The 27,593-nt window shown below is 30.4% G+C and overlaps 1 protein-coding gene across 4 annotated transcripts in view; it reads left to right on the forward strand.

The window, feature by feature from the left end:
* The first annotated feature begins 1,172 nt into the window (after positions 1-1,172).
* Positions 1,173-27,593, forward strand: part of LOC132919887 (NAD(+) hydrolase sarm1-like) — a 35,331-nt gene continuing 8,910 nt past the window's right edge. For 2 of the 4 annotated variants that reach the window (XM_060981797.1, XM_060981799.1), the window contains exons 1-3: positions 1,173-1,600; positions 12,395-12,532; positions 17,142-17,762. In XM_060981797.1, coding sequence (XP_060837780.1) covers positions 1,502-1,600; positions 12,395-12,532; positions 17,142-17,762 — 858 coding nt within the window. In that variant the 5' untranslated portion in view covers positions 1,173-1,501. Of the gene's footprint in view, positions 1,601-10,329; positions 10,556-12,394; positions 12,533-17,141; positions 17,763-27,593 lie in introns of those variants that run through there. The other 2 variants (XM_060981798.1, XM_060981800.1) reach the window with 2 other exon arrangements.

Raw genomic sequence — 27,593 nt, forward strand, 5'->3', positions numbered from 1 at the left:
ATGTATCTTACCTGATTATATTTAATCTATATTTCTTTCAATTTAGCGTTATGAACTGTTTTATTAATTTGCATTTGAAATTAATGATAAATCAATAAATTGAACTGAGCTCAATAAAATTGAGTATTCATTTTTCAAATTTTAAAGAGATAGGTAAGAAGTAAGTTGTCTATTGATAAATATGTTACCAACATTTATTGTTCGTCATCTTGTTATTTAAAATAATAAATACAATTATTTATTATTTTAGAAGTTTACCCGATATTATAGATTCAATAGTGGTTTAGGATGTAAAGCATTAAATGGAGATCAAAGAATCGAAAATAATGTAATACACTCATTTCGTTTTTCTAGCGATAAGTTATTAAAAGATAATATGTACACTTTTTATGTAAAAAAGGAGTTATTTCAAGAGATCAAATAATCGAGATTATAGAAAATAAAGTGAAGAGACTATAGATTTTATAAAATATAAAATATTGATCCAGTAAAGAATAAAATGCATCTTATGAAATTGAAATGGTCCGTTTAAACCTGTTAATTTTAATATACGTTTCTGTATGTAATTATTTTAATTTTGTAATTACGTATAATATATTGGAGTGAGTTGAATTGCAACTTGAATTAAATATAATTAAATTATATTGTGCTTATTATATTGTATCATTCAAAATATTATAGGGCTGAGTTAACAATAATAAACCTATTTTATTGCCTAAAATGTTATGGCTGAGTTTACAATAAAAAAAGGTAGTCACGCGCCCAGTTTAAATTTGTCGGGTTGTCGTATTAGAACGCCATTGACCGTCAAGACCGAGAAAAAAAGTAGAAATTAATTGAAATTAATGTCAAATGGGCGATAGGAAATTTATCTAAATTAATATTGAGCGCCATTTAATGGTCGCCCACCCTATTTCCGGGCCGTACGCTTGTGGCTATTGTTGTGGTAAAGAAAGTTGTATAATCATGATATGATACAATATCTGTATCTTTAAATGTAATTTTTAATAAATATTATAATATAATATAAGATATGCCAATATCTCAAATTATAATAATACAAATAGTAATATAATCGCGAGACTGTGCGGCGCTGTTAATGCGCGTGCGCGTGGTACAAGCAGCCACCGCCACGCCGGACTAATGACGCGTATAAAAACGGTCGGCCGGCAGTCATCATGTCGTAGTCGTTTAGAAACGCGTCGGTCTCGGTGTTTGTAGTAGTCGTCAAGTGTGCGCTCGTCGTACTTAATAACTAATAAGTGTTGTCGCTGACGCCGAGCGCTTCCGATTTCCTTCGCCGTCTGACTAATATTTAGGCTCACTATTCGGTTTTTTTTTTTTTTATTAGTAATCTTCGTCTTAAATTAGAGGTGAAACAAATAAAAAGTCAGTTAGGTGATTTTCATCTTCGACTGAAGTTTTTTGCCCTCCCCCCCTTTCATTATCAAAGACGTTGATTACCGAATTAACGCGTGTCGCATCCGTCATATACGCGTACATGTATGCGAAAACTCATACTTTCGGAACGCCTCAAGCCACCACGGGCATGCCGTCGCAGCCACCACTCATCCGTCCCAGATTGTTCGGGAACAAAAAGGTTGGTGCACAATCATGATTTTTATTCCAAAATATTACATTTTTTACAATAAAAATTAACACATTTGATCCATAAAAAAATAAACGTTATTATTATTTTTTTTAAATAATATCAATCATGGTTCCCATTTTAAAATATTGCAATGTTTTAAGCATGTAATATAACGGTATTATTGTGTTACGAGACATTACGAATTTGCTAAACCATAAAATTTTGCATTAAAATGTTACAATTTTAATCTTAAACAGCTAAGACAGTTGATTTTCAAAATTACTTCGGTGCATGACAAATATTTTAGGTATTAATTATTATTTTTCGTTGATGTGTCTTTTTTTACAGTTATTTAAATGTTAAGTAAGACAAAATAATAAAGACAAATTACCGACGCAGAATTTTTAACCAGCCAAACGGATTTAAGTAATTAGTTGTGTGCTTGAATTCTGATACATATATGTACATATCTATTTACCAATAGGTACTAATTGTTGACCGCTGTCTGTAATGATTTTGAATGGTTCGATAACCTTTCACTCTGATAGTATGTGTTTCAAGTGTATTGCATTGTCCTTAATTTATTCGGATTTCATTGAATTTGCCCACGAACAGGTTTGGACGTGTTTTTGGATCATTCATGAGTTAGTTAGATAAATGCGTGACTTAACTCCACGTTTGTTTTTTTGATATAATAATATGTAGGTAGGTACATCGTACATAGTTATTTCCACGTGCACGTCTCAATGAGTGTAGAATCGTTTAATTCGCAATTTTTACATGTAGCCGTTCGTGCATTGATCGATCGCTGCAAACTGATTGGCAACATTATTGTAATACAATCCGCTCCATCGTTTGATATCCCGTGAATTTTATTCCGGCTACATTACACTTACGGAACACCGCATGTCTCGAGTGTCAGACGACCTTGTGAACTATTCAGATAATAAAAACGTATAAATACATAATGTTCTCCGAGGTAACTTCGCATGACAATTTTGTTTCATTTAGTAAAAATATGTACAAATCTAAATGGATCACAAATTTCTGTTCGAATAATATTACTTACGAAGTTATGAATCACGCCTGGCGTCGGCGGTGGAGACAAAGAAAAAAATTCTCGCGTAAACGACACGCTTACAACAGCTGTTGCGCACTCATTTATTTTAATTTCCAAGAGCACAGCGAATGAGGTATATAACAATACAAGTGCATAATGTTTATTTAAATTTTTTTAAAGCAGTAAAAATTTAAAGTACTTTTTCAACCAAGAAATTAGTTTGGTGGTAGTATTTCCATAGTTCCATAAACGAATTTTCTATAATTCACTAAAAATAACAAAACTTAAAGAATTTAAATTTTTTTAATAAAGTTTTCAATCAGTTTTTGGTGAACTTTTAAATTTAAACGAATCCTTTTATACAAATCCAATAATTTACCGAATTATTTTCCAATTTACGTCATAAACTCTGGATTTTACAGACAGCGATGTTTAAGAATCATAATAATAAGTAAAATTATTATATAACACGAACACAGTGCTCGTACTTAGATGTTTTGCTTTAAATAATTGTTGTCTATTGAAAATCAATTGAGATAGGTTATTTATTAAATTTATATATATATTTATTTACATATAGATACCATGAGGTATTATGACAGTGAAAAGTAATCATATTAAATAATGTTATAACATTTTTAAAATTAAAAAAGAATATTTAAGACAATCATATACTTATATAATATAATATGGTGCAAAAGATTGGCGCTGATTACACTTCCACCTATATTGATCCACTTCTATACCGTCGATGGCACATGTGTCACGACCTCTTTTGCCGCGTACGTATGTATATACCTGTCGTAGTGTTGAAAAAATTCCTGATGATCATCGGATGAGAATCCTTGAGATTCCGAAGACGGCGGCTGCTATAGTGACGTTTCGGGCATATTGCCCGCGCAGGCACATACACTCATCCCCACTTGGATGTGGTCGGTGCATGCAGACGAGACCGGCGACGAAAGTCTCCGAGAAAACAAAACACACATATTCACACATATACACAGTTGGCTGTGGCAGCAAACGTTATTATAATTACACAGACGTCGTCATATATTGTATGTGCCAAGCGAGTATACAAAACTATTTCGGCTGTATATATTATAAGTACGAGTATGATACGATATTATTCGCATAGAAAAACTAGTGGAAAAAAAACCTAAGCGATCGGTTCGATTAGGTAAATAATACTTTTATACACGTCCTACAGTTTATATATACATATATAGACATACATGTACATTATGTACAAACTATCTACCTTATATATACCCCATGTATGTACCTCTAATCTCTATATAACGTATACGATTTGAGATATAACTGCATACATCAATGCTCAACGAACACAAACCGGACTAAAATTTTTCGTGGGCGGTTGTAAAAGCTATATTTATGTGTATAATATAATTACGCGCGCGCATGTGTGTGTGTGTGTGTGCATGTGCATTTTGCAGTAGACGCGTCTTTGTGGTTAATTCGCTAGTTCCACTCCACATCTCGACCACCGGCTTGAGAATGCTTAATATATATGATATACAATATATACATACATGCCAGGTTTATACGACAAGTGCATTATATATTATTATAGTTATTATTAATCGTTTTAAACTTAAGCTCAATAAAATATTATAATATTATATGTAAATAGAAACACGATACCATTTCCTTCTGACATACCGTAACGAGCAATTCTTATAATAAATAATTATAAATAATAATAATAATTATATTGTATATCATATACTTTTAAGCCATATAAGAGGTAGTCAATATGTTTATTTTTAAGCATAATAATTTGACCATTCATTATGGCTGCAGCTGCTATGTAAATATATGTATTTATATTATTATATAGGCATACGTATTTATAATATAATATGATTCATTGACTTACCTACATGGCTACATGGAATCGATTTTATTGACGTAGAATTACAACGTGCTTTTATTTAAAAACATCATTATTTATTTCGATATTATCCAACAAATCGTTAGCATATGCGATTATTTTTCGAAATGGTTCATATTGATCGTATAGATATAATACTGTTTAAAGCTATGATAATGCAATACTATCGTATAATGAAAAGTTTTCTGTCGTAAATCTCACAAAAAAAAATACAAGTGTATATATTATATACACATATAAATCACACAAAATTGGCAAAAAAAAGTTGTAGAGATTTTAAAGAAATTTTAATAATGAACGACTTTAAATGGAAATGTAGGTACATCACACTATTTTAGTTTTGTAGTATTAAATTTTATTTTACGCATACATTTTTATTCATCTCAATCAGTATTCTAATTTTTGAAATAAATGTATTTTATAATCATAATTTATCTAATAGATATAATAGGTATAATAGGCAGGTACATAAATGTTCTTGATTCTTCCGATGTTTTTTTTATAAAAAAGTTCAAAATCGGTACACACGCGATAAAAACCATTTCCGGAAGTGACGCAACGATCATAATTTCACATAAATAAGTGAAATATATAGTGGGCTAGAACTGACGTAGGTAAATATTATATTTTAATTAATAATAATAATAAAAAAAAAAATGATGACATTGACGAACAGCTCCGCAAATGCAGTTTTACTGCACTAACAAAAAAAAAAAAAAAAAATAGTAATAAAAAAATACACTTAAATCGTATGGTATATTATTGAAACATAATGTTTAAGTGACTAGGAAAAACGCATACGGGATAAAATTCAAAGCAAATTAGTTAAATAAATGAAACAATAAGCACATTAGTAGACCATATAATAATATTGTATAAATGTGCAGTAGGAAGGATTGGCGTCTTTGATTACACGCGACCTGAGTGTGCAATAAATACGTATTATTATAGATTCGATCGATTTCACGCGTGTGAACCAGCTGTATGATATAAAAGTGAATCGTATTCGCTCCCGGATCAGCGTTACATGTAGATGTGCACAATTCGCATAGACTAAATATCTTAATAATTAATCATTTTCGGCGGCGTAGAGTAATTCAAGTTTATTGTATTATTCCAATGTTATGTACCGCATGTAAACTTATGTTTTTTGTCATTCACAGGTAGTATGGATTTTTCATTTAATTAAATCTATATTAGAATGCATTTGTAAAATCATTTATAAAATTACTATGCAATAATATTGCATAACAATATGTATACAGTATACCTACATAATTTAATAATATTGTGAGAATCCAATGCAAAAAATAAGTTTAAAGTCTTCACTATAATAATTACTTAGTACCTGGTGTGACCATTGACTACTATTATAATATTATGTAGAGTGAAATCAGGGGATGTTGGGTTCAGATCTTACCTGCAGTTAGATCTAAAACACTGATGTCTACATAATTTTATATTTGTATGTGTCATGTGCATCCGGCCACCCGCAGGCGCATGTTAAATGAAAATATAAAATTATGGTCAAACTCAATAAGTTGACACAAGTGTGGTTTAAGTCGTTTTCGGAGTGGTTCCAGAGGAAACCGTCTGCAGGAAATGTCATAATATCACGATCCTATAAACGCACGGTGATTCACGTGACTGCAGACTGCTGTATAATCGACTAAAATTACATATTTTCAGAATACACTTACTTTACCGGATGACAAATTAATATCGACCTGTTAGGTGCATATCCAAGAAATTTGAATATTCAGGAGTATCGTAATGTATTTTATCATATTATATAAGAATGAAAACTGGCGTGAATATTGTCGTAAGCGCGTGTTCTAGAGTTATACTTATTATAATATATACAATATTAAGTCACACCTTGCATATATTTATACGTCCGAGACCTTGAGAGGATTCTAAAATTGAAATTTCTTCGAACCACTTTATCGAAAAAGTGACGAATTTCTAGGTATATGTATTTGTGTATTTTATATCCACATTGACTTATTTTGATATTATAATGTAGAATTATTAATTTATTACATTTATTTATTTTGATGTGATTATGTTTTTTTTTTTTTTTTTTTGTTATAAATTGTTATTATAGTAAAGTGAAGTAAAAGACAAATATATATTAGTAGAGAAATTTAATTCAAATAATATTTTATGTTTGTGTAGGTATGTTTTTATTTCGTTTTGTCAAGTTTATATTATGACGTCTTTACTATGCTCTTATATTTATCAGATTTATAATATGATATTGAGTTGATTTTAAACCTTTGATCACGTCTAATAAAATTAATCTATCGAATACATAAACAAAAATACCTTCTCGGGCGTAAAACCCGTATAAATATACAAATAATTTATAGTGATACTGATACAGTTAATACATTTTGTTTTACTTATTTATTTTATTATTATAAAATGTGTGTATTAAACTCTAACAATTCAAAGATAATATTGTTTATTTGTTATGAAAAAAAAAAATAATTATAAATTATATAAATATAATATTATGTATCTTTAATTTAATGAGTGGGTCGATAACATATATAAAATCAGCGAAGGTGTTTAGGAATGCAAAGATTATTGCGATTGTAAGATTATAATTAATTATCAACTTCCTCGATGTCACGCAAATTACTCAACTTAACTTTTTAATTTCCTTACTCAGGATTTTAAAGCTTATGACGACAATAAGAGATCAAAGAAGAAGGCTTAATAGTTCATATTATATTCTTCCAAGATTATCTAAATTGTCATATTGCAGGTACATAGTTGTCTGTCGTGTAAATAAACCTGTCTGCCAATATTTCCACAAAACATATTTATAGTAATCGAATACTAAAAATAAACTATTTTTCTTTTTTAAACTTGTATTTAAATGACAGACTGTCAGTCCATCGGAGGATTCTATACTCGATCATTTTTGTTTTTTTTTTGAGACTGTAAAATGTTTCAATGAGGAATTTAAACATATTTTTGTCCTTTAAAAATTTAAAATAATATCGACTAAACAAGTACAATGCTATTATTGTTTTTTTTCGATTCATTGTTTATAAGTACAATTACTAGATCTTTATTTGCGGACGGATAATGTACTAGCATAAAACATAAATAATAATGTATTATAAAATATTATACTAATAGTAATAAAAAATTGTCGTGGTGGTGGAGCAGGTTGTAACATTTTCCTAGCAAAATGTAATATTTATAGACCAACTTCGTCTTGCAAAAACATCAATTAGTGTGCGTAGGCGTTCTTAAAAAGTAAGTGTAAATTCTTGACGAATTTCACCATGAAATGCATTATAATGTTATAACTATAAATTCAAAGTTTAAAATATAAAATTTCGTGATTTGTATAATATACACTCGACTCGAAATCAATATCACCGCATTATTTAATGACGTATATGATGGTCATTTTTTGTTTCCTAAGTGTTAAAGCAGTTTGTAGGTACTATATTTTACTGATGCGATGATCACGTATTTGCGTATAACACGTATGTGCAAGCCGGACCAGATTTAGCATAATAATATACTATATTTTTAAGCATCTTAAAAAAATAAGAACAAATAAAATACTATCATCGTAATGATTTATTTAAGAATACGATACAAAATTAATATCGTAGTTTTTATTTTTAGAAAAATAATTATACATTTCATAGTCATAAGAAATTAGCACGAAAATTAGATTGAAATTGGATGAATAGGGCCAATCAATTAAAAAGTATAATCTATAAGACTATAAAAAACGACACAAAACACAAATCATAGTATATCGTTAAGTATTAAAAAATTAGATACATTGCGAACATAATATTAAAGCTGCTTTTCTTCTTTATTCAATAAGTATTTCGTTTGTTTCTTAATAATGATAATAATAATTTAATTATAATTTGTAATCATGACGTTGTGGTATTGACCGTAAAACGTGCGTTATAGTTTGTCTGTGATCGAATTCGATTGGAAGCATATACGTGTTAAATTTATGGAGCTAGAGAAGTGGAACACAAACAAAAATATACACGTTCGGTATCATAATAATTCAAACTCAGGGGGATCGGAAGTAGTTACCTGCTGTCTCTGTGAGTCAATATAAAAAATGATTCGTATTATATTTCAAAACTACCGAACAATCTAGTGATGCGATATAGATTTAAAATTTTTGATTTCCTCTGATATCTCACCATTCACTAAAACTAATTAAAAGTTCTGAAAACGAAGAAATTGTTACATTCGATTTTGGGAAATCTTAATATGAAAAAATCAATCTTAAGGAGACTTGCTTACGACAATTAGATAACCTGTTTTCAGAATTCTTGACACGTCACTAGATCGTTCGGTACTTACTACTTTGAAAATAGAATATGACATAATTTTTATGTCGCACGTGCGATACTGATATATATATATATATATATATACAGAGATCACGATTTCCTAAACTGTATATGTTTCAACACATTTTTGACAAAGTATAATATGTAGTTTAATGAATTTTTAATAGTAGTTTGACAGGGTAGATAATTTTGTTCACGTTCATAATATACACTATGATAATTTCTGCCAGTTGTAGACTTAACTATGCGATTCGTTTGTTTGTCGTTGACTTTTACTCTTTTACTGTGTTTTTCATTTCACATATTATTATTATTATTGCGTGATGTGTACATTCTGTCTGCGTCCAAAAAACGACTTTACTGCCAAAAACCGGCTATAAACGATGAATCCGCATGTTTTCGTAACAAAATTATGCGCAAATCGGGACAACCGCTCTCGATCATCTCCAGAAAAAACTCGCGGTTTTGGGTCGACTCAGTATACCCATATAGAAAAGGATTCATAAATGCATTACCCTCGAACCGTGAGCAAATAGAGAACACGTATTACACATAGTGGCTACACGTCATAGTAACCGCAATTGAATATTTACATTATATATGCACGCCATTTAACATTTTGAATGACTGTAGAATACGCGGAAATTACACGAAAATCCTAAGACAGCATAGGTACCTACAATAATATATTTTTATTATTTTAGTAATACAACGTCTCCGGGCCACTCCGGATGGACTCGCCGTATAAACTCGTTATAAGCTGCTTGTATCGCGTAGGCGTCTCGTACGAAACGCGTTTAATGATTTGACCTTCCGCCGCTACACGAGTGTAGAGTAAAATAAATGGGTACGGCAGCGTCGTCGTCGTCGTCATCAACGACAGAGAAGATTGCGTTTTTGGTCGCTGAAAGTGGGCGCCATTCGTCGTCGTACACACAATGCACGTATTATATCATACTAATATAATACATATATATTATATTATTTTACCGTCTAACGAGGATGCCGCCCATCGTAAACTCAGGAAATGCCTTTGGTCCGTCGCGGCGTTCGACACGTGCCCTCTCTCATCACAAGTGGTTTATAATGTTGATAATGCTTCGTGAAAACTTCTAAACAATAAAATAAAATATATAATATGTGTACAGAATAGTATACATATATGAGAAATATTATAACAGAAATAAACATATTTATAATTTATACTATATAGTATGATGACGCCTCTACCACCTACGGATTTCGTTTATATTTAAACCGGCCCGAAAACGTGGATATACATCCACGACCTTGTACAAACGCATCAAAATCGGCGAATGCGCTCGACGAAATAGAAAAGCTGAGTATAATACTACACGCAAAGACGACGGCGGGGACGGTGAACAAGTTTTCGGTGTGGCATAATAATAGTCGTTATTGTTATACGTAGCCGATAGTTCGTTATTCACGATCATTCGTTTCCGCGTGTTGCGATTTTACTTAGTTTTTGATCGCGCGATTTGATCCGGTATGAATGACAGACGACGTTTTATTTGGATACAAATGATAAATATTATATTGAAACACAGTTTTTTTTTTTAATGTACGATAATAATATATTATAACGTGTTTAAATATTATACGAGTATATTATAATAGTAAGTACTTACGTATTTTCTTTACTATACCTTCGTCAATTCAGAATTATCTGTTACTTATATTATACTTATAATACTTATATTAAAACATGAGAAAGGAACAATATAATATATTATATAGTATCTGAAGTCTGGGCTACCATTAGTACCACTAATTTTGATTAATTAAAAGAATACCTAAATAATATCATTGAGTATATTCATAACAAATGTATACCAATACGGAAATATAATATATATATATATATATATATTGGCATAGGGTCAATAATATTTTGTATATATTATTTAGAATTTATGTAGCGTCAAGAATCTATTAATGCGAAAAAACAATTTGACTCGATTTTGTGATACATCAAAATTCTATTTCCGCCAGCAAACAATTTTTTAAAAAAATAAAAATATATAATAATAAAGTCTAAGCTATATTACATCATATATTAATAATAAACTTACTATTAAATTTTATAACATTCGTAATTTCGTACGTTTTTTTCCTGGAAATAGAACTGATTTTTTAATATTTTTATTAGACAGAACATAGAAATAATGAAATATAAATACTACTTATTATATATTTTTTATTTCACATATTTATATAATTAATTATATACAAATAGACTAAAGAAATAATTTGCCCACATAGTCCATAAACGGGGTGAAGTTGGAGACAAGATTTCTAATGTAAATATTTTTTTACTAAATAATAATAAAGTAATTAATATATAAATATAATACAATAAATAATTTTAAAAATTAAGAACTATGGTGAATTCTTAACCATATTGCTAAATTATACATAGTAAATATTAAAACAAAATGTTATATACCTATAATAATTATTGCTCAATTCATTCTATATCAGTACATTACTTGTATTTGACAAAATCCTTATACAATCTGAAATTCAAAAATTTTTTAATACTAATACCAAATTTAATACATAAATTAATACAGCTATTTAAGTAGTTTATTTTACCAAAGCCAGATTGTATTTTTGAATTATAAATAAATTATATTTGTGATTAAAGTTGATATCGTTTAAATATATATCATATAAATTTTATTGATTTTAGTTTACCTATTGATGTTTTCTGTATAATATATTTGTGTATAAAAAATTCTAACATATAGTGATGCTTTGGATAACAAGTTAGTGCAATTATAGTTCTTAATGCAATAATGTTTAATGGATATATAGAATTATAGACGTAGTACAATATGTATGTTAATAATAGTTAATATATAATGTTATAAACTGGTGATGCCACGAGACTTTCCATCCGACTGAATTCGCGGATGACAGTTTTATAAAATAAACACAGAGTCAGAGACGCTTATCATTAAAACGTATACCCAAGGGTATATTATCATGCATTATATTATTTTATCCGTTTACACGGATTGTATAATAATATTATTATGCCAATGTCCTTGAGCTACCACTGCGTACTATGTACCTTATATATCTAAAATATATTATTATTATGTTTATTACCTAACTACGTGTCTTATGTAAAACTACCGTGATACCAACGATATTACATTTTAATATAATATGTATAGCTATGTGCGTTTAATTAATAGGTACATACTGACATCACTTCAAAATTGAGTTTTTTTTTATAAATGTACAATGTTATAGTTGAAACTTTACGGTTTATGTAACTTACACCAAATTAACGAAGAAAAAAGCCAAACATTTTGATTTTGCATTCCTATAAAATGTTTAAGAAATGCCACTTATTTGTGTCTTTAAATAGGCACCGTGACTATTTTTGTATTATTTTATTTTTTATTCGTCTCACGTAAATTTGTTTGTTTTGTTTTATGGTGTAGATGGCGGGGTTTCTGCAGGATTCTGACGGTTCAGACTTACACGACATGAGTTCGGTAATCGAGGGTTTTCAGAAGAAAAACAGCGTCGGGTCTATGGGATCAACGACGGCGATGGCCACGACCGCCGGCAACCATATGGTGAGTTGCACAACCGATAAATGTTTATTATGTTATTATATGTATGTGTATAGTGTATGTGTGCGTGGGCGTAGTGGTCGTAGTCTTTATTTCGCGCCATTGTCTGCGGAATATTATAAACAATTCAATGGGAGATCGCAAACAAGAACTGTACCTATCTACATAACAATCATATGATTTATTTATTATTTTGCTCTTCTTTCGGTTTTATCGTTTTTATTCACAACTGCTGCGGTTGCCGATTCGGTATATAGAGAAAACGGAATTAACGCATTCACGAAACATTAGGGCTACAGCATTCGAAAAATCTGTGATATCTTAAAAATATCAAAGTACCTCCCGGTGCCCATAGATAATACGTAATGTATAATATACTAATGTAACTCTGATTAATTTATTCATGTGGTATTATACTTGAACTTAAATAATTTTTTCGTCTTCGAAATAAAAATCATTTTTACAATATTTAAATACAGAGATCTATTATTTATGAACTATATATCAGATTTTGAGTGTATTTATCTGAGAATATGATGTATTTGTTACTGTTTTTTTTTTTTTTTTTATTGAAATAATTTTGGGAAGTGAAATATGAATAAATTAATTAGTTTAACAGACATTTTAATACAATTTAATTTGAGAAAGTTTGAGAAAATAGAATCATTTATATAAGTATTCATAATATAGAAATCTAGATTACCTAGGTATAGGTAAAATCTGTCCAATGGCACAAAATGATAAGGTATGGTTGAATTTGTAGTTGATGATATTCACAATTTATTATTAGCAATAGCTAATTTTAAAGTAAAACACTAAAGACACGTTTATGGGGCATTTATGTTGTACCAGTTGTACTGAAAACCATGATAATTATCTGCGCAAATATTTTCCAATAGTTTAATATTTTTTTTTTGTGTTTTGTGGGGAATATTCAACGCGAATTGTTAAGAAACTTTGAAGCTATAGGAAGAAAACAATAGCGAAATAATATAACTTGATATATGTATTTTTACATAAGAAGTTTTAATTAATGTTGGAATATATTATAAAATTTATGTTGGGTACATAACAAATAATTGTAAATGTCATTTTAGATTCTGGGCGAAACGAATGTATTGAAATTATAATGATCTATTTTTAATATTTTTATTTCGTGTATGAGTACACGATAAGTTTTATGTATTATATTTTATAAGTATTAGTATTAAAATGTAGAATATTAACAAAATTCGTGAAAATCCAGAAAAATACAAGTTATTTTGTAGTTAAAAATACATAGACATTTTTATGTTTATAGTGTTTATACCTAAGCTATTAAATACGAAGTTTTTTATAAGTTATAACTGTCTATATAAAAAAAATTCTACCATAAAGCAAAATTATTTTTTATAAGCATTTTAAGTTTAAATTTTTAGGACATATAGTATTCATCTATTTAATAACTATGTTCTAACAATTTTTCTTTGTATTTGAAGTTAGAATTTTAACGAAATAAGTCAAACTGCGAAAAAATGCAAATTATTTCGTAGTTAGATAGTTAGAAATTTATAAAATATTTTCTTTTATTTTAAAACTATAATTAAAACTTTTACGTATATTATATTATTATGAATTTTACTATTCGCAATGATATTTTTGATTTATTTTAAGATAATGTCTATTTATATCATGAATTTATTTTTTCTTGTAATAATAATAGTAAAATAAATGTCTTAATTAATAGATATATTAAAAAAATATCACTTGGTAATATAGGTTGACAGGCAGTTTTCACTCAAAATTGTTTTTTTGTATAAAATGATATATCATTAAAATTTAATACACCTATAATATAGTTATCCATTCAACTCCTAATGTACAGTGGAGCGGTATCCACTTGCCTAACTTTTTAAGTTTTAAAATCGTGATTAAACTTACAATTTGTGAGAAATAAAATAAACTGTTCATAATATTATAAACATTTAACGAGATTTGGAGATAACAAATTTTACAACTAAAAATAATTTTTTTTTATCAGTATTTTTATTTATAAATATTATCTTTAGGAGTTAAAAATAATGATGATTTAAAGGGATACACTGTTCTTTAAAGTGTAAATCTGTTTTTTCTAAAATGTATATAAATGGTAGTGATATTGGATATATAGATGGTTTTTATTAAAACTGTGGTTTTTGAAAAATAATGTTTGAGCATTTTAAGATTTTCGTATTTTTTTGATTCTAGAAAATATCAAACTTATTTAATAACTTCCATGTTTTCTGATGCATTCATAACTATTGTATATTATACTTACGTAACAAAAATGGAGCTACACGAGTATTATGCACATGTTGAGGCGTGTCCGATGGTTGTATATAGCATTTATTTGGATCGCTCTAGTAAATGCATAGTATAGTAGGTATACAATAGTCTTTTACTATCCCAAATACTCAACTGCACATTTATACTCAACAATCTTTCATCACTTTAAGAAGTCGGAAGTCCACAAAAACAACACCACCAATATTTTTACATTTTTCAAACGAGTCAACTTAGATAAAAATTAAAAAGCTGTAAATAGTATATGTTTTGTTTAGTATTGAAATGCATAGTATAGTATGTAAATGTTATCCTAGAGTCTAGACTAATAATCATTATCGTCGAACACTTAATTTTAATAATAATAAAAAAAAATTGTTTCTTTTGGCAGTGTAATATAGAAACAGATCAAAGAAATTTAAATTCAGATCTAAGATCTATAACATTACTTTAGTCCGATACGTCCGATAATTAAATACCACTTAATATAATATACATATGTGACTACCGGCTACCTGTATTAATGCAACGGACAATAAATACCCAATGGATCGTATATTTTCAATCTGTCCGCAACAAATCATAAAAATTTCCGATAATTTGATGTTCGCACAAGGACTTAATTTAAATTTGAATTATTAGTCAATTATTTAAATACGATGCTTCTGCAGCGAGTGTAATGTATACACTGTATAATATCATAAGACATAACATATGTCCATTGTCCATATGCAAGTATATATACAATTTCTTATCATGCGCGTGAAATCAAATTTATATGACTCTTTTCCTTTCGTATATTAGAATTAATTATGATGGCATTTTATAACCTTGCAGTGATATCTCAGCACCGCCGAGGTCACATGCTTTTGAATACAATACATATACCTATAATACTAATAATAATATGGTCCTACAGCGAATCGAAGGTGACATAATAATAATAATAACGACAAAAGTAGTTTGTACGAAGAAACGTATGTAAATGGATGTTACGAAATAAAAATAATAATAATAATGATGAAGTAGGCCTACATACCTATTATTATTTATATTATGTATATTATTATTGTGTTGGCGTGGGCTGAAATTTCAAACGGAAACCCGTTGCACACGATTTGTTTTAATAAACCAAAATCGAAATTGATGGTAAACCATGATTCATCTTTTTACACCACATGTTCACATAATATATACCTTTTAAATCATGATATATCTACTATAATAACATGGGCAATGTGCATATAATATCTCCGGCTGCAAGAATTAACCACTGGTATTATGTTAATTTTTCATATTTCACAAACGGGTGCTTACCTATTGTTCGTTATAGATGACAATATATTTTCCTCCCAAAGTGTCATCATTACTCGTACGTACGTTTAAAAAAACTATCTTCATTTTTATTTAGTATATATTTGATCTACATACTAGTATAAAGTCAAAAATAAAAATAATAAAATGGTAAATTATTTTATTATTTACCTAATTTACGTAAAATATGGCGGGAAAACATTTTTCAACATCCACATTTAATATTTTTTTTTTATTATATTATAAATAATTGGTAATTATCATATCATTATATAAACTACTAACTAATATATTATTTAAAAATAAAATAAATAATATATATAATAACCTATGTCAATTTAAAGTAATTGATGAAAAATAAAGCTTGAATAAACTTATTTTGTAAAATATTTTTTTATTTCTGCATTACTGTCCACGCACATTATACTACAGAATAAGGTTATCACAAATTACAATTTATTGAAAAGAATACTTAAGTTCGAATCCAATTTGTATTCCATGCTTTGTGTTTTGTACTTTCAAAAATATTTATTGTGTTAGAAGGAGTACATTTAAATTTCACCAGTACGCCCATCAATTTAAAATGATATTTACATCGTTTATCATATTATGTTAAATTTTAGAAAAAATGCCTCTTAACTTATTTATAGCTGACTGTTATTACAGTCATAATAAGTATTTAATATTACTTCGTTTGAATAAATTTGATTTTACAAAATAAACTCAAATAATGAACCATCGGTTACAATTTTTAATTTCTTAACTTGACCACAAAGTTATCTCGTGTGCTTTTATGTTCAATATATAAATCATATTTCGGAGTCGTTTATATAGGAAATATTTGAAATATTAACGTGATACAAATGGTGTTGATAAATTTATATAAGCTTATACATAGACTATAATGAATACGTTAAACTACAATTAAAAAACAAATTTAAATTGATAAAAAATAAAAAACAAAACGAAAATGTTTGATTTGATTTGTTTTCAAAAGGCGTCGTCGAAGAAGAACACGTCGTCGTCGTCTTCGAGTTCACGGATGGAGTCGTCGTCGTCCACATCGTCTACGTCATCCTCTTTGAAGCACGTCCTGCACCGACAGGTGTCTGAAATGACGACCACGTCATCTGAACTTCAAAACTCTCAGCTGCTTCAGCAGCGGATACTCATGGACAGCGGTGACGTTTCCGCGGTCAACGCCACGAGCACCGATGACGTGGATTGCAACCTCGTCGACGGGACAGACCCGCTGGTCACGTTTCCCGAGTCACCTCCTGTTTTGGTGTCCAACGTGTCGCCACTGATGCATGTGTCCACCACCCGCCCCAAACCGGTTCGTGTGGCCGTGGACGGACGACTGAAACACCCGGCTGCGACCACAGCGGCGACCACCGAGCGGCGCGTGTCCACGTCCAAATTGGTCCAAGAGGCATATGAGTCGTCATCGTCGTCGTCAAGCAGCAGCACCAGCAGCACAGTTTCCGATTCGCAGGACGTGCTGAACGGTGACGTCCACAAACTACATGCGGCCAATACGATCCGAGCAAAGCTCGCCGGAACTATCGGAAGTACCATTGCCGACCACGACACCGAGACCGCTCTGAACAAACTCCAGGTACGGACGTGACGTGATTATATGGTCGGGAAGTTTAATATTATATTATAATTTATAACTGGCGGATTGTATCTGGAACTGATGATATTTTGTATCTTAAGACTTAATAGTATACTGCAATACTGCAAATGATGAAACCAGACATTCCTATCATATCGGCTCAGGTGCGCAACCCTCGAGTGTCCCGATAGTTTAGGTATATTGTGATTTCTAATCTCTAGTCCTTGACCCGTAGGTGTAGCGAGATCGTGCGTAGGGAGAACTTTACAATCGTTTTTTATAAAATTGTCGTTGAAAGTGAGTCACTATACTCACTGGTACTCAATAGCTAAAGCATGAATATTATATTTATAAATTCCTTATTTTAAATTATTTATACGTCGGTTGTTACTCGTTATCGATGTTATCAATGGACAACGATCAACAATTTTTACGTAAATATCCGGAATGATCTAACAAGAACATGGATAGAATTTTGTAAAACTAGGAATTTGGTTTTTATCCCTTCCATTTCTTCTCACTGGAAAGTTTTATTAAGCAAGTTTTATGAGCAATTCAACACATGTGTTCAAGTAGTTTTGTTGGATCATATTTTATTAATAGTTTTTCATACAGCATTTGATTTTATTTTATATTTTATAAATAATAGATATGCATCGGAGTAACTTTTTCTAAAGATATTTGTATGGTTTCAAGTCTTCGGGTATTAAATCCCAAATTTCTATTATAAGCCATACAACATTAATTGCGAACAGGTATGACTAAAGGTAAAAATTATGGTCCTTTGTATTAAACATTTAAAATTTAGATAAATCTCTTTAAAATTTATTTATACAATTTATATTTGCTGATTTGTCCAAACTCGTATTTTGGAGTAGATTATTAGCCAATGATATAATCTTCTTAGAATGAAATAGATAAAATAATATTGTAATTATGCGTAATTGTACGACTTAATAAAATATGAAATGACGACAGAAATTAATACAAATAATATTCATGTTGTTAAGGTTGGTCAGTATATCTGGACGAACGAGATCGCGCTGCTAGTATACGAATTTAGAGGCGTTTCGCAGAGGAAAATTTAATATTATTGCATTCATCATTTAATTTAAAGTATTGAATATTATGATCTATCTGTACACTGTATATAGATAAGCGAAAAATGATCGTTACCCACTCGTAAGATCGTATCGTTAAATCTCAAATGTTTACTTTTATTTTGTATAATTGGCAGGGACATTTCATAACATAAAAACGTATGTTTAAAACACAAAAAACCCTATGTATAGTACGCTATTCACCCACTGATTATTACTAATTGAATACAATAATACGATAGGTCACGTACAATTTAATACATTATATTCTAAGAAACATTTTGATAAAATACAAAGATTGACATTTACGGCCGTCCATCAGATCTCTTTTAAACAACTTAACCGGTAATAATAAGTAAATATCAAACAAATTAACCAATCGTTCAATACAATATTTAACTTGCGGATGTCCTATATTGCACGTGTCATTTCATTCATGTACGTCATTTTCGGCGCCACTAGTGGTATATACATCAGGTGTTGTTCCGCGCGAGGGGGGGGGGAGAGGACAACTCTGTCTTGGTTGATTGCACGTCGGTCGCGCACGCGTAAAATAAACAAAACAAGAAATTTATTATTATTATTATTATTATTATTACGACACTTGAGTGATTTATCGCGCGTTTATTCGTATGCGTATAATATTATAACCAATTTAATAATAATAATAATAATACGTACACGGACCGGTCGTCGCGAAGACGATGCGTGGGCGTGAGAGAGACAGAGCCAGCGAGAGATCGATGACGGGAAACTGGTTTGCTCGCGCCACTCACGGACTCGGTGTCGCTTAATTCTTTTTTACTCGTGCGCACTCGCTTTTCGTGACATTTCGTATTCCTTCGCGTGTCCACCTCCGTTAATATAACGTCGTCTCGATATTCCAGTCCGTTTACTACCGGTCGGTCGTGGTGGCTACTGGTGCCGCCGCAGCAATAAAACCCAACGGAAAACAAAGCGAAATAAAACCCTCTTCTGTGCGAACTCGTTTCCGATTATTATACGTATACGTATATTATTATTGTTTATTGTTGCGCAAGTGTGGCGCGCCTTTAATTTTATGCGGTCGTATAATACGCGTATACGGCTGACGACGACGCGACGACGGCAATAATGCAGGCGCCTTTCGTGCCGTGGTTTCCTCGACCTACGCGAAAAGCGCCGCCGTCCAGACGGGGTTTCGTTTTGTTTCTCGTTTTACAGGTGGCGCGTGACCTCCGCCATCTGTTCGAAAAACAACACCCGGACACCAGTGCCGCACTTTCGCACCCGAAACCCGTCCACTATACTATACACGGTCCGGTGTATTTTCCGACGTTTTCTGCTATACAGACGATTTATGAACTGTGCACAGTGCTACGAAAACTACACGGGTGGTGGCGATTAAGGTGACACGCGGATCGCGCAGAAACAAATTAGATTTCCCTTCATCGCTTATTCAAGACTATGAGTATTGTTAAATTGTACCGAATTATCAAGTTTTAGTTGTGAACAAGACAGTCGTGTAATGTTCATTCGTTAATAGACAACAATGATAAAATTAGTAAAAATAAATAGTTTTAAAATCAAAATCTGTGTCCACGACGATAGTTCTATCAAAAATGATGACCTGCTAGAATTTTCGTCTGCTTCAACTACTATGCAGCTTATTTTCTTTTAAAAATTTGAAATTCACTTAAATTTATCATCACTGATCTCGTTGATTTAATGCATAGTTTTTTCTCTAACATACCCGCTGTAGTAGGATCAATTGCAGAGTGGGTTTTATAGATAAAAAAAACCGTTTTGTTCTTTCGTTACAGCAATTTCTATGATAAGATAAACACGCATTATACATGACTGTATAGACTCGCGTGATAAAAATCTATATTATAATGATACAATAGCGTCGGTAAACACACGTGTGACATGAAATGGTATATTGTCGTGTTGAGTTTTGGTTTGTGTGCTGCAGAGATGATGATCTGAGGGAATAAACCAATACCTAATACGTGCTCGTATTCATTTTCGGATCACGTTTTTCAATTAAAAATTTTACGCTTTCTGCTATATTATATTATATTTTAATGCATTATGAATATACACAGGTGTGGTCAAACCGACCAAAACAAACTATGACCATTACCTGAAATAAACCGCTAGATAGATCTAAACACGAGATGAAATAACACATTAGAAAGTCGCCTTTAAAAAGAGTCGTCCTTGGTCGATGTCAATATCATATTTGCATATTCGTATTAAAATAATTATTGAAACAAAAAACGAGTATAATTTACGGCCGTTAAATTAAAAAAAAAATTTATATTCATGATGAAATATGTTATTTTTCATATAACTATTGTGATTAATTATTTAAAATCATAGTGACAATTTCTTAATCTGCAAAGAATTAAGTATTTTATTACTGTAATTATGGTTAACAAATAACAGTATACTATTATTTTTGTCATCTCTAGTGGTGGATTTGAGAGGAGGGGGCAGTTTACCCTTGGCCTTGTTTTTAATGTTAGATACCAGTCCATGTACATTACATTATGGTATTAATAATGCATTTTTCTAAAGCAAATAGTTATTTATTTTTTCTTAATTATTCCGTTAATATTACTATAGCAATAGTAGGTATGATAAATAATAATATTAATGAATACTTCACACGAGTCTAATTTTAATCTATAAACATATCGTAGTATATAAATATAATAGTTATAATGTAAAAAAAGTATCATAAATTAGAAATTACTATTATGTATAAGTTCTTCCCAAAAAATGACACGAAATTGTATATCATGTTTAAAATATTATAAAAATATAATATTATTACATTGCATGACAAAAATATTAAGAATGAATTTACATTTATGTAAAATTGTAATTTTACATGAATATAATATTTACCTTTTATGCGATACAATGTTTATTCAACACTTTTAATATTATATATTAGTTTTCTGATAAAAAGTAACGTGCCTACTGAATGTAGTTGTATATATAATATAATTTATTAATTATTTACTGTTAATTGCTATTGTATAATATTGGCGTTATTATTTTTCATGTCAAAGGTATACATACCTACGTGACGGTTCATTGTGGGTGTTTGATTTAAAGCTTTTTACAATATAATATATATCCTGCCTGTATTATACGTAGTAAACATACTTCAACCACGTCCACATGATAATAAAAACCTTTAATCGCGCAAATGTGCATATATGGTTTATTATAATTACGAAAAATTCGTAGATAAAAAGCATCACAAATCCGATTTATTATTTTGTTGAAGAAGTAGTATGTATAAAAATATAATATTAGACTATCGTAAATGGATTTGTTTACATTATAATAATATTATATACCGCCGAGTAATTAAACGTTTGTTATCGATGGTTTTTAAGTGCTCAGTCGATAATTCATTTTAACAATTTAATAGGTAAATTTCTTTTTTTATGGGTTATTGATATGTTATCGTATATTCGTAAAAGTGTTGGCTTTCATATTTTATGAATTTATATTAAGTAATATTATATAAACGACTATCACGGTGGAATGCACCACACTATGTATATTACGTCGTAATTATTATAAACATCCATCATTCAATTATGTATAATATTATGTATTAGTAAAATTATTGCAATAGGTAGGTAAATATCTATTATATTGAATCGAATATAAATCGCAAGTGTAAAATATTTGTGCAAAAGAGTAATTTGACCGATCAATTAGTTTATGACACATTATATATAAATTGTAGTCCCGACAAGACATTATTTTAGGATAATCTGAATATTATATGACAAACCTTTTTATAACTGCTAATTTAACACTATGTATCGATGAATAGGTATACAAAGTATATAAGCATAAGTATGTAGTCAAATTAAGAATATTTTATGATTTAACGCGTCCACTAACCTGTTTAGTATAATAAACGTTAAGGTTAGTAGCGAAAAGTAGCGAGATTTAGTTACAGAGTTTTCCAAAAAATCATAACAGTATATAGTTTCTTTGTGTCTTGCTTATATTTTAATATCATCACTGATGTAGGTGGTTCAAGTTATTTTGACATTATTTATAAACTGTATAACGTCTTAAGTGGAGTTAAGCAGGGCTTAGTTCCCGGGCCTCACACTTTTTACTTAAGTTTGGGGTCTCGCGTTCAAAGAATAAAAAAATAAGAAAATTGATTTCAATTTTTTTTTTTCATTGCATTTAAAATTTATATTTACATTTTTTTTTGCTTTTAAATATAATTTATAAATCAATAAAAAAGTGAATAACTAAAGATATTTGTAAATATAAGTATAATATGTTAGAATTCGCATTTATTATTGCACCGTTTAGTTGCTATATATATACTCGTAAGGAAGCATATTGTAGACAGCTTAATTATATTTACATTTGTCGACAATAATTATAGGCTCCTTATTAGAATAGAAAGAGAGAGCACAAGACGCCACGAGTACTTGTCAATGAACTAGTTGTGTGATGCCTAGTCGTAGTACTTGATATTTTCTTGATAGGATTAATGACATTATTAACTAATAGATCTTTAGTGATGATAGCAGATAGTTTAACAACCGCGTGGTAATGTTTGCGTGTTCGAGTTGATTGAAAAAACAGAGTTTCTTAAATATTTTGGTCCTATAAACATACAATTTCCCATACGTATAGACTATAATATACGTCATACTATAATTCTATCGATTTAGTTATCGCGTGCTTCAAGTTGCTAACTATCGTGGCGCCGACCCAGGATTTCTCTACAATGTGGTTGTTTTGATACGCTCTTGTCCACGTGAACTATTGATAAGATATTAAAATACGTTCCAAATACGACGATGATATAATAATAGGTAATACTGATATGATATCTGTGTCCGATTTATACCGATTTGCACCGAATTGTGTAACTTTTGTGATCGAATTTTAGTACACAATCGTTTATTTTAATAATCAATTCGGATGTAATTGTAATACCAAAATCCTTTTTTTTTCTTGAGGAATTAAAAACATAATATTATTATATTGAACGTTACAGTGTTTTAGAAAAACAATAATTATTTAAATTATATACTGCGGAAGTGGTTATTATTGTTTGACTACCACACGTGTACACACGTTTACATGCATACTGTTACTGTGTACAAATTTAGTGATAATTTGTCACTAAGACATAACAGTATAAACGTATGTATCGAACGAAGGAAGAGTTAAAAAAATAAATAACTGTAGTCATTGTATATATACACATATTTTAATATCGTTCTCATTAGTCAAGACTCTATATAATTATAATTTGACCGTGTTCATATTATTTGTATACTAATACAATAATGTATCTAGTTAGGGTCCAAGACGTTCACGTTTGATGGTCATCGTAGAACGATCTAACTCTTGCGATACACTTACATGCAGTTTGCTTCGGCCAAATTGATGTAAAAAAGTATACCACATAAAATGCCTGCGAATCGTGTGTTAAATTATCCGTAATAAACAACCCTGCAGTTTCAATAAATTATTAAAATTTAAATAAAAGAGAAATAATAAGACATAGCTACTATGAGGACCTTCTGAATTCTGATCATCGTAATTTTGAAGTCCTAAATTCAAACTATGTATATGTACTACAGTAGTTGCGTTGGTTTCAAAAATCAAACCCATGTCACTTGAGTACTTACTAAATTATTTGTAATTTTTCTCCGCGTAGATGATATTATAAATGTATTATTTGTTCGTATAATATATACGAATAATGATATTATGATCATAAAATCGCATTCGGAGTAAACAGTAACAGTGGAATAATTGCATGCGGCAAAACAATGATATTCCTTCAAAATAATATCACTCACGTGATAAAACATAATTACGAGCGCCTCGAAGCAAATTGCATTACCGTATAAAATATTATTGAATTACTCGTATGTAATATTTATCGTGCAGCGTTCAATGCACAAACATTATTTTATGGCTCCGAATAATTTCGTCCGTGTTATACTGTTATTTACGAGACGGCGGTGAAGGCAAACTCGGCAAATTTCTTATTTAATTTTTTCTTTCGATATTGAAACGCGTGTACGACTGATGTTCTAACATGGTTCACATTATAATAACAATATTATGGTTGCAAATTGCAAATTGCAAAAAAAAAAAACCAATGAATTTTTCCATAGTCATCAAAATACGCGCATTAATCGTTCGTCTCGAAAACCAATAATTAATGGTTTTTTTTTTTCAATTCTCGCGTTGCAATTTTTTCTAGACCCACATACAATACTTGTCAACTATAATATGTAAATACAATAATATCTATACATCTCCAGTGCACTGCAGTCGACGTGTACATTTCGTGTAGTAATCTCTTGACGTTCAGTCGCGCCAGGAAATCGTTAGTTCAACTGTTGCTAATTAAAATATAATCATCATGACATACTATAATAATATTATTATTGTACATAATTTCAACGGTAGTCGATATGTGATTGATTTACAATGCAGTTATTATTAATATTTTTATAACACTGCAGGCTGCAGCTGACACGCGATTGCAAAACGTGTTTGTTATTCAAGTGAGGTTTGTACGCGGTGCAAATATAATATATTATATAATACGAAACAATTGCTGTCGAGTGTGATTTATTATTAATATACCGAAACGGCTAATTACGTTAAAAAATAAATTGTTATCGGTTAAGAATCTCTTGAACGTATCGTCCGGTCGTTTTACGATGGTTATTATTATTAAGATTCGCGTCCCGCGCAGACAGATGCTATTAAACACTATTATGTTTTATGATATCATTACAACAACATAGCATATATCTACGAAAACCAGTTGTATTGTGAGTGTGCTGTTCGGTGCGCACATAATTAGCAACGATTAGTTTCTTATTAATTATTACCAATTCTACGAAATCACCATACGACAGATTTGGTATAATCGATAATATTTTATTAGTCATATCGTTCTAATTTTTCATATTTTATTATTATTGCATATTATTATAGTCTCTATTCACTCGATGTATAGTGATGATCGTACAGTGTACAACAACGCACTGCGTAACGTGTGGTGCCGCATATTACTCTTCATATTTTTGAAAATCGACGTTTTTTAGATAATTATAATATAATACTTTTAAGTTCAACAATCTGGAAATATACAAATAAAATATAGTATGCACTTTATTGTTCCGTTATTGTGATTGAAATGGCTCAAATCTTTTCTTCGATGCATTCTAACGAGATATTGTTTAGACATTTTCAAAAAATCTCCTTTCGTTCGGAAAACTTCAATTGCCAAGTAAGTGATTTTTGGTTTGTTCTTTCGAAATCCTCTAGTAGATGGCCACGAATAAATCTTAACTATCGTCTAGAATAATCGGTTTTATAAGTCTTATTGGTCTCCTGAGGGTATAATTATCTATATTTAACATGGGTTAATTTATTATATCATATTCGTACAGTTGTTATTTACATTTTTTAAAATCTATTATTATTTTTAACTATTATTAAAACAACTCTGATCCACTAAAAGTCGTTTCTCTTTTTTATCCACACACACACACTTTTTTTTTACTTTATTACTCGCGCACTCTAATTTGGTAATTGAACACTATAAAACGTTCTTGTTGTCGAGAGCGGATCGTTTTTCAATACTGAGGGTACGTAACAAATGTATTACTCGATCGATACTTCGGCAGCAGAGTGTTCTATATAATAATATATAGACTATTAGATTATTATCATTGTCGTCGGTATTATTTTTCGGACTCGGCGGTAGCGCCCAAGTCGGGCAACCAAACGTACGACGTAGCCACCGTTTTTATTGCCGTCCCCGACCCCGGCGTATCGTTACAACCACAGCGGGTCACGCACACGCCTTTTGGCCCCGTCGTTATAGTCACGTAAAACTTAAAAACAAAAATAAAAATAATAATACTGAAAACTCTGTCGGAAAACTCCGTTTATTCGCTCGCAGTTTTCTCAGGTCCGTAGTAGCTGTTGCAGGCGGGTATATGCACCAGTGCACCACCTGCAGTTCGTATGTATTTGACTAATGGTTATTTTTCGCGTACTGATACACGTCAAAACTGTGTCGTTTTAATAATATTATTGTCGTCATCAAAAATCGTCTTGACGGCGGAGTAAATACGTCTGCTTCGGTGTGGTTATATTATGCGCGGCGTTTGGCGGTTAATGAGCGGTAGCGGCGGTGCGTTCAAAGCGGCCGAGAAAATGAGTACGTTCAAAGGGACCAAGGTAAATAATGACGAAAAAATCGTAATGGAAACAAAATATTATAATAAGAAAATAACCGTAAGGCGATTCAACAATGTTTGATACCTAATTATTTAGTAGAAAATACGTTACATAAAAATAGTATTTAGGTGTACCTATTATTTAAAAATATGTTATTATATTAATACTGTCATGTGGTAAACGGCATATGCAACGGCGGCGCTAAAAATACAAAGAATTTGATTTTAGTGGCGGCGGCAAGTTGTGTTTTTTTTTATACATTCTTGTACAGCGAAGATAAATCAAACGAGTGTGCGTCTTGGCAAGTCAGCCAAATTTATTTTGGTGTATAGTACCGCCGACACAATATATACACATACATTCGCAAAGATCTTATGTTTTTTCTTCTTGTATCCTTTTATTTTTTCCTTCGTCTTAAGCCAAAATAACCGATAAACGAGACCGAAACCCAATTCACGGCCAATCC

This window comes from Rhopalosiphum padi, chromosome 2 (assembly GCF_020882245.1).
Source record: "Rhopalosiphum padi isolate XX-2018 chromosome 2, ASM2088224v1, whole genome shotgun sequence".
Classification (NCBI taxonomy): Eukaryota; Metazoa; Arthropoda; class Insecta; order Hemiptera; family Aphididae; genus Rhopalosiphum; species Rhopalosiphum padi.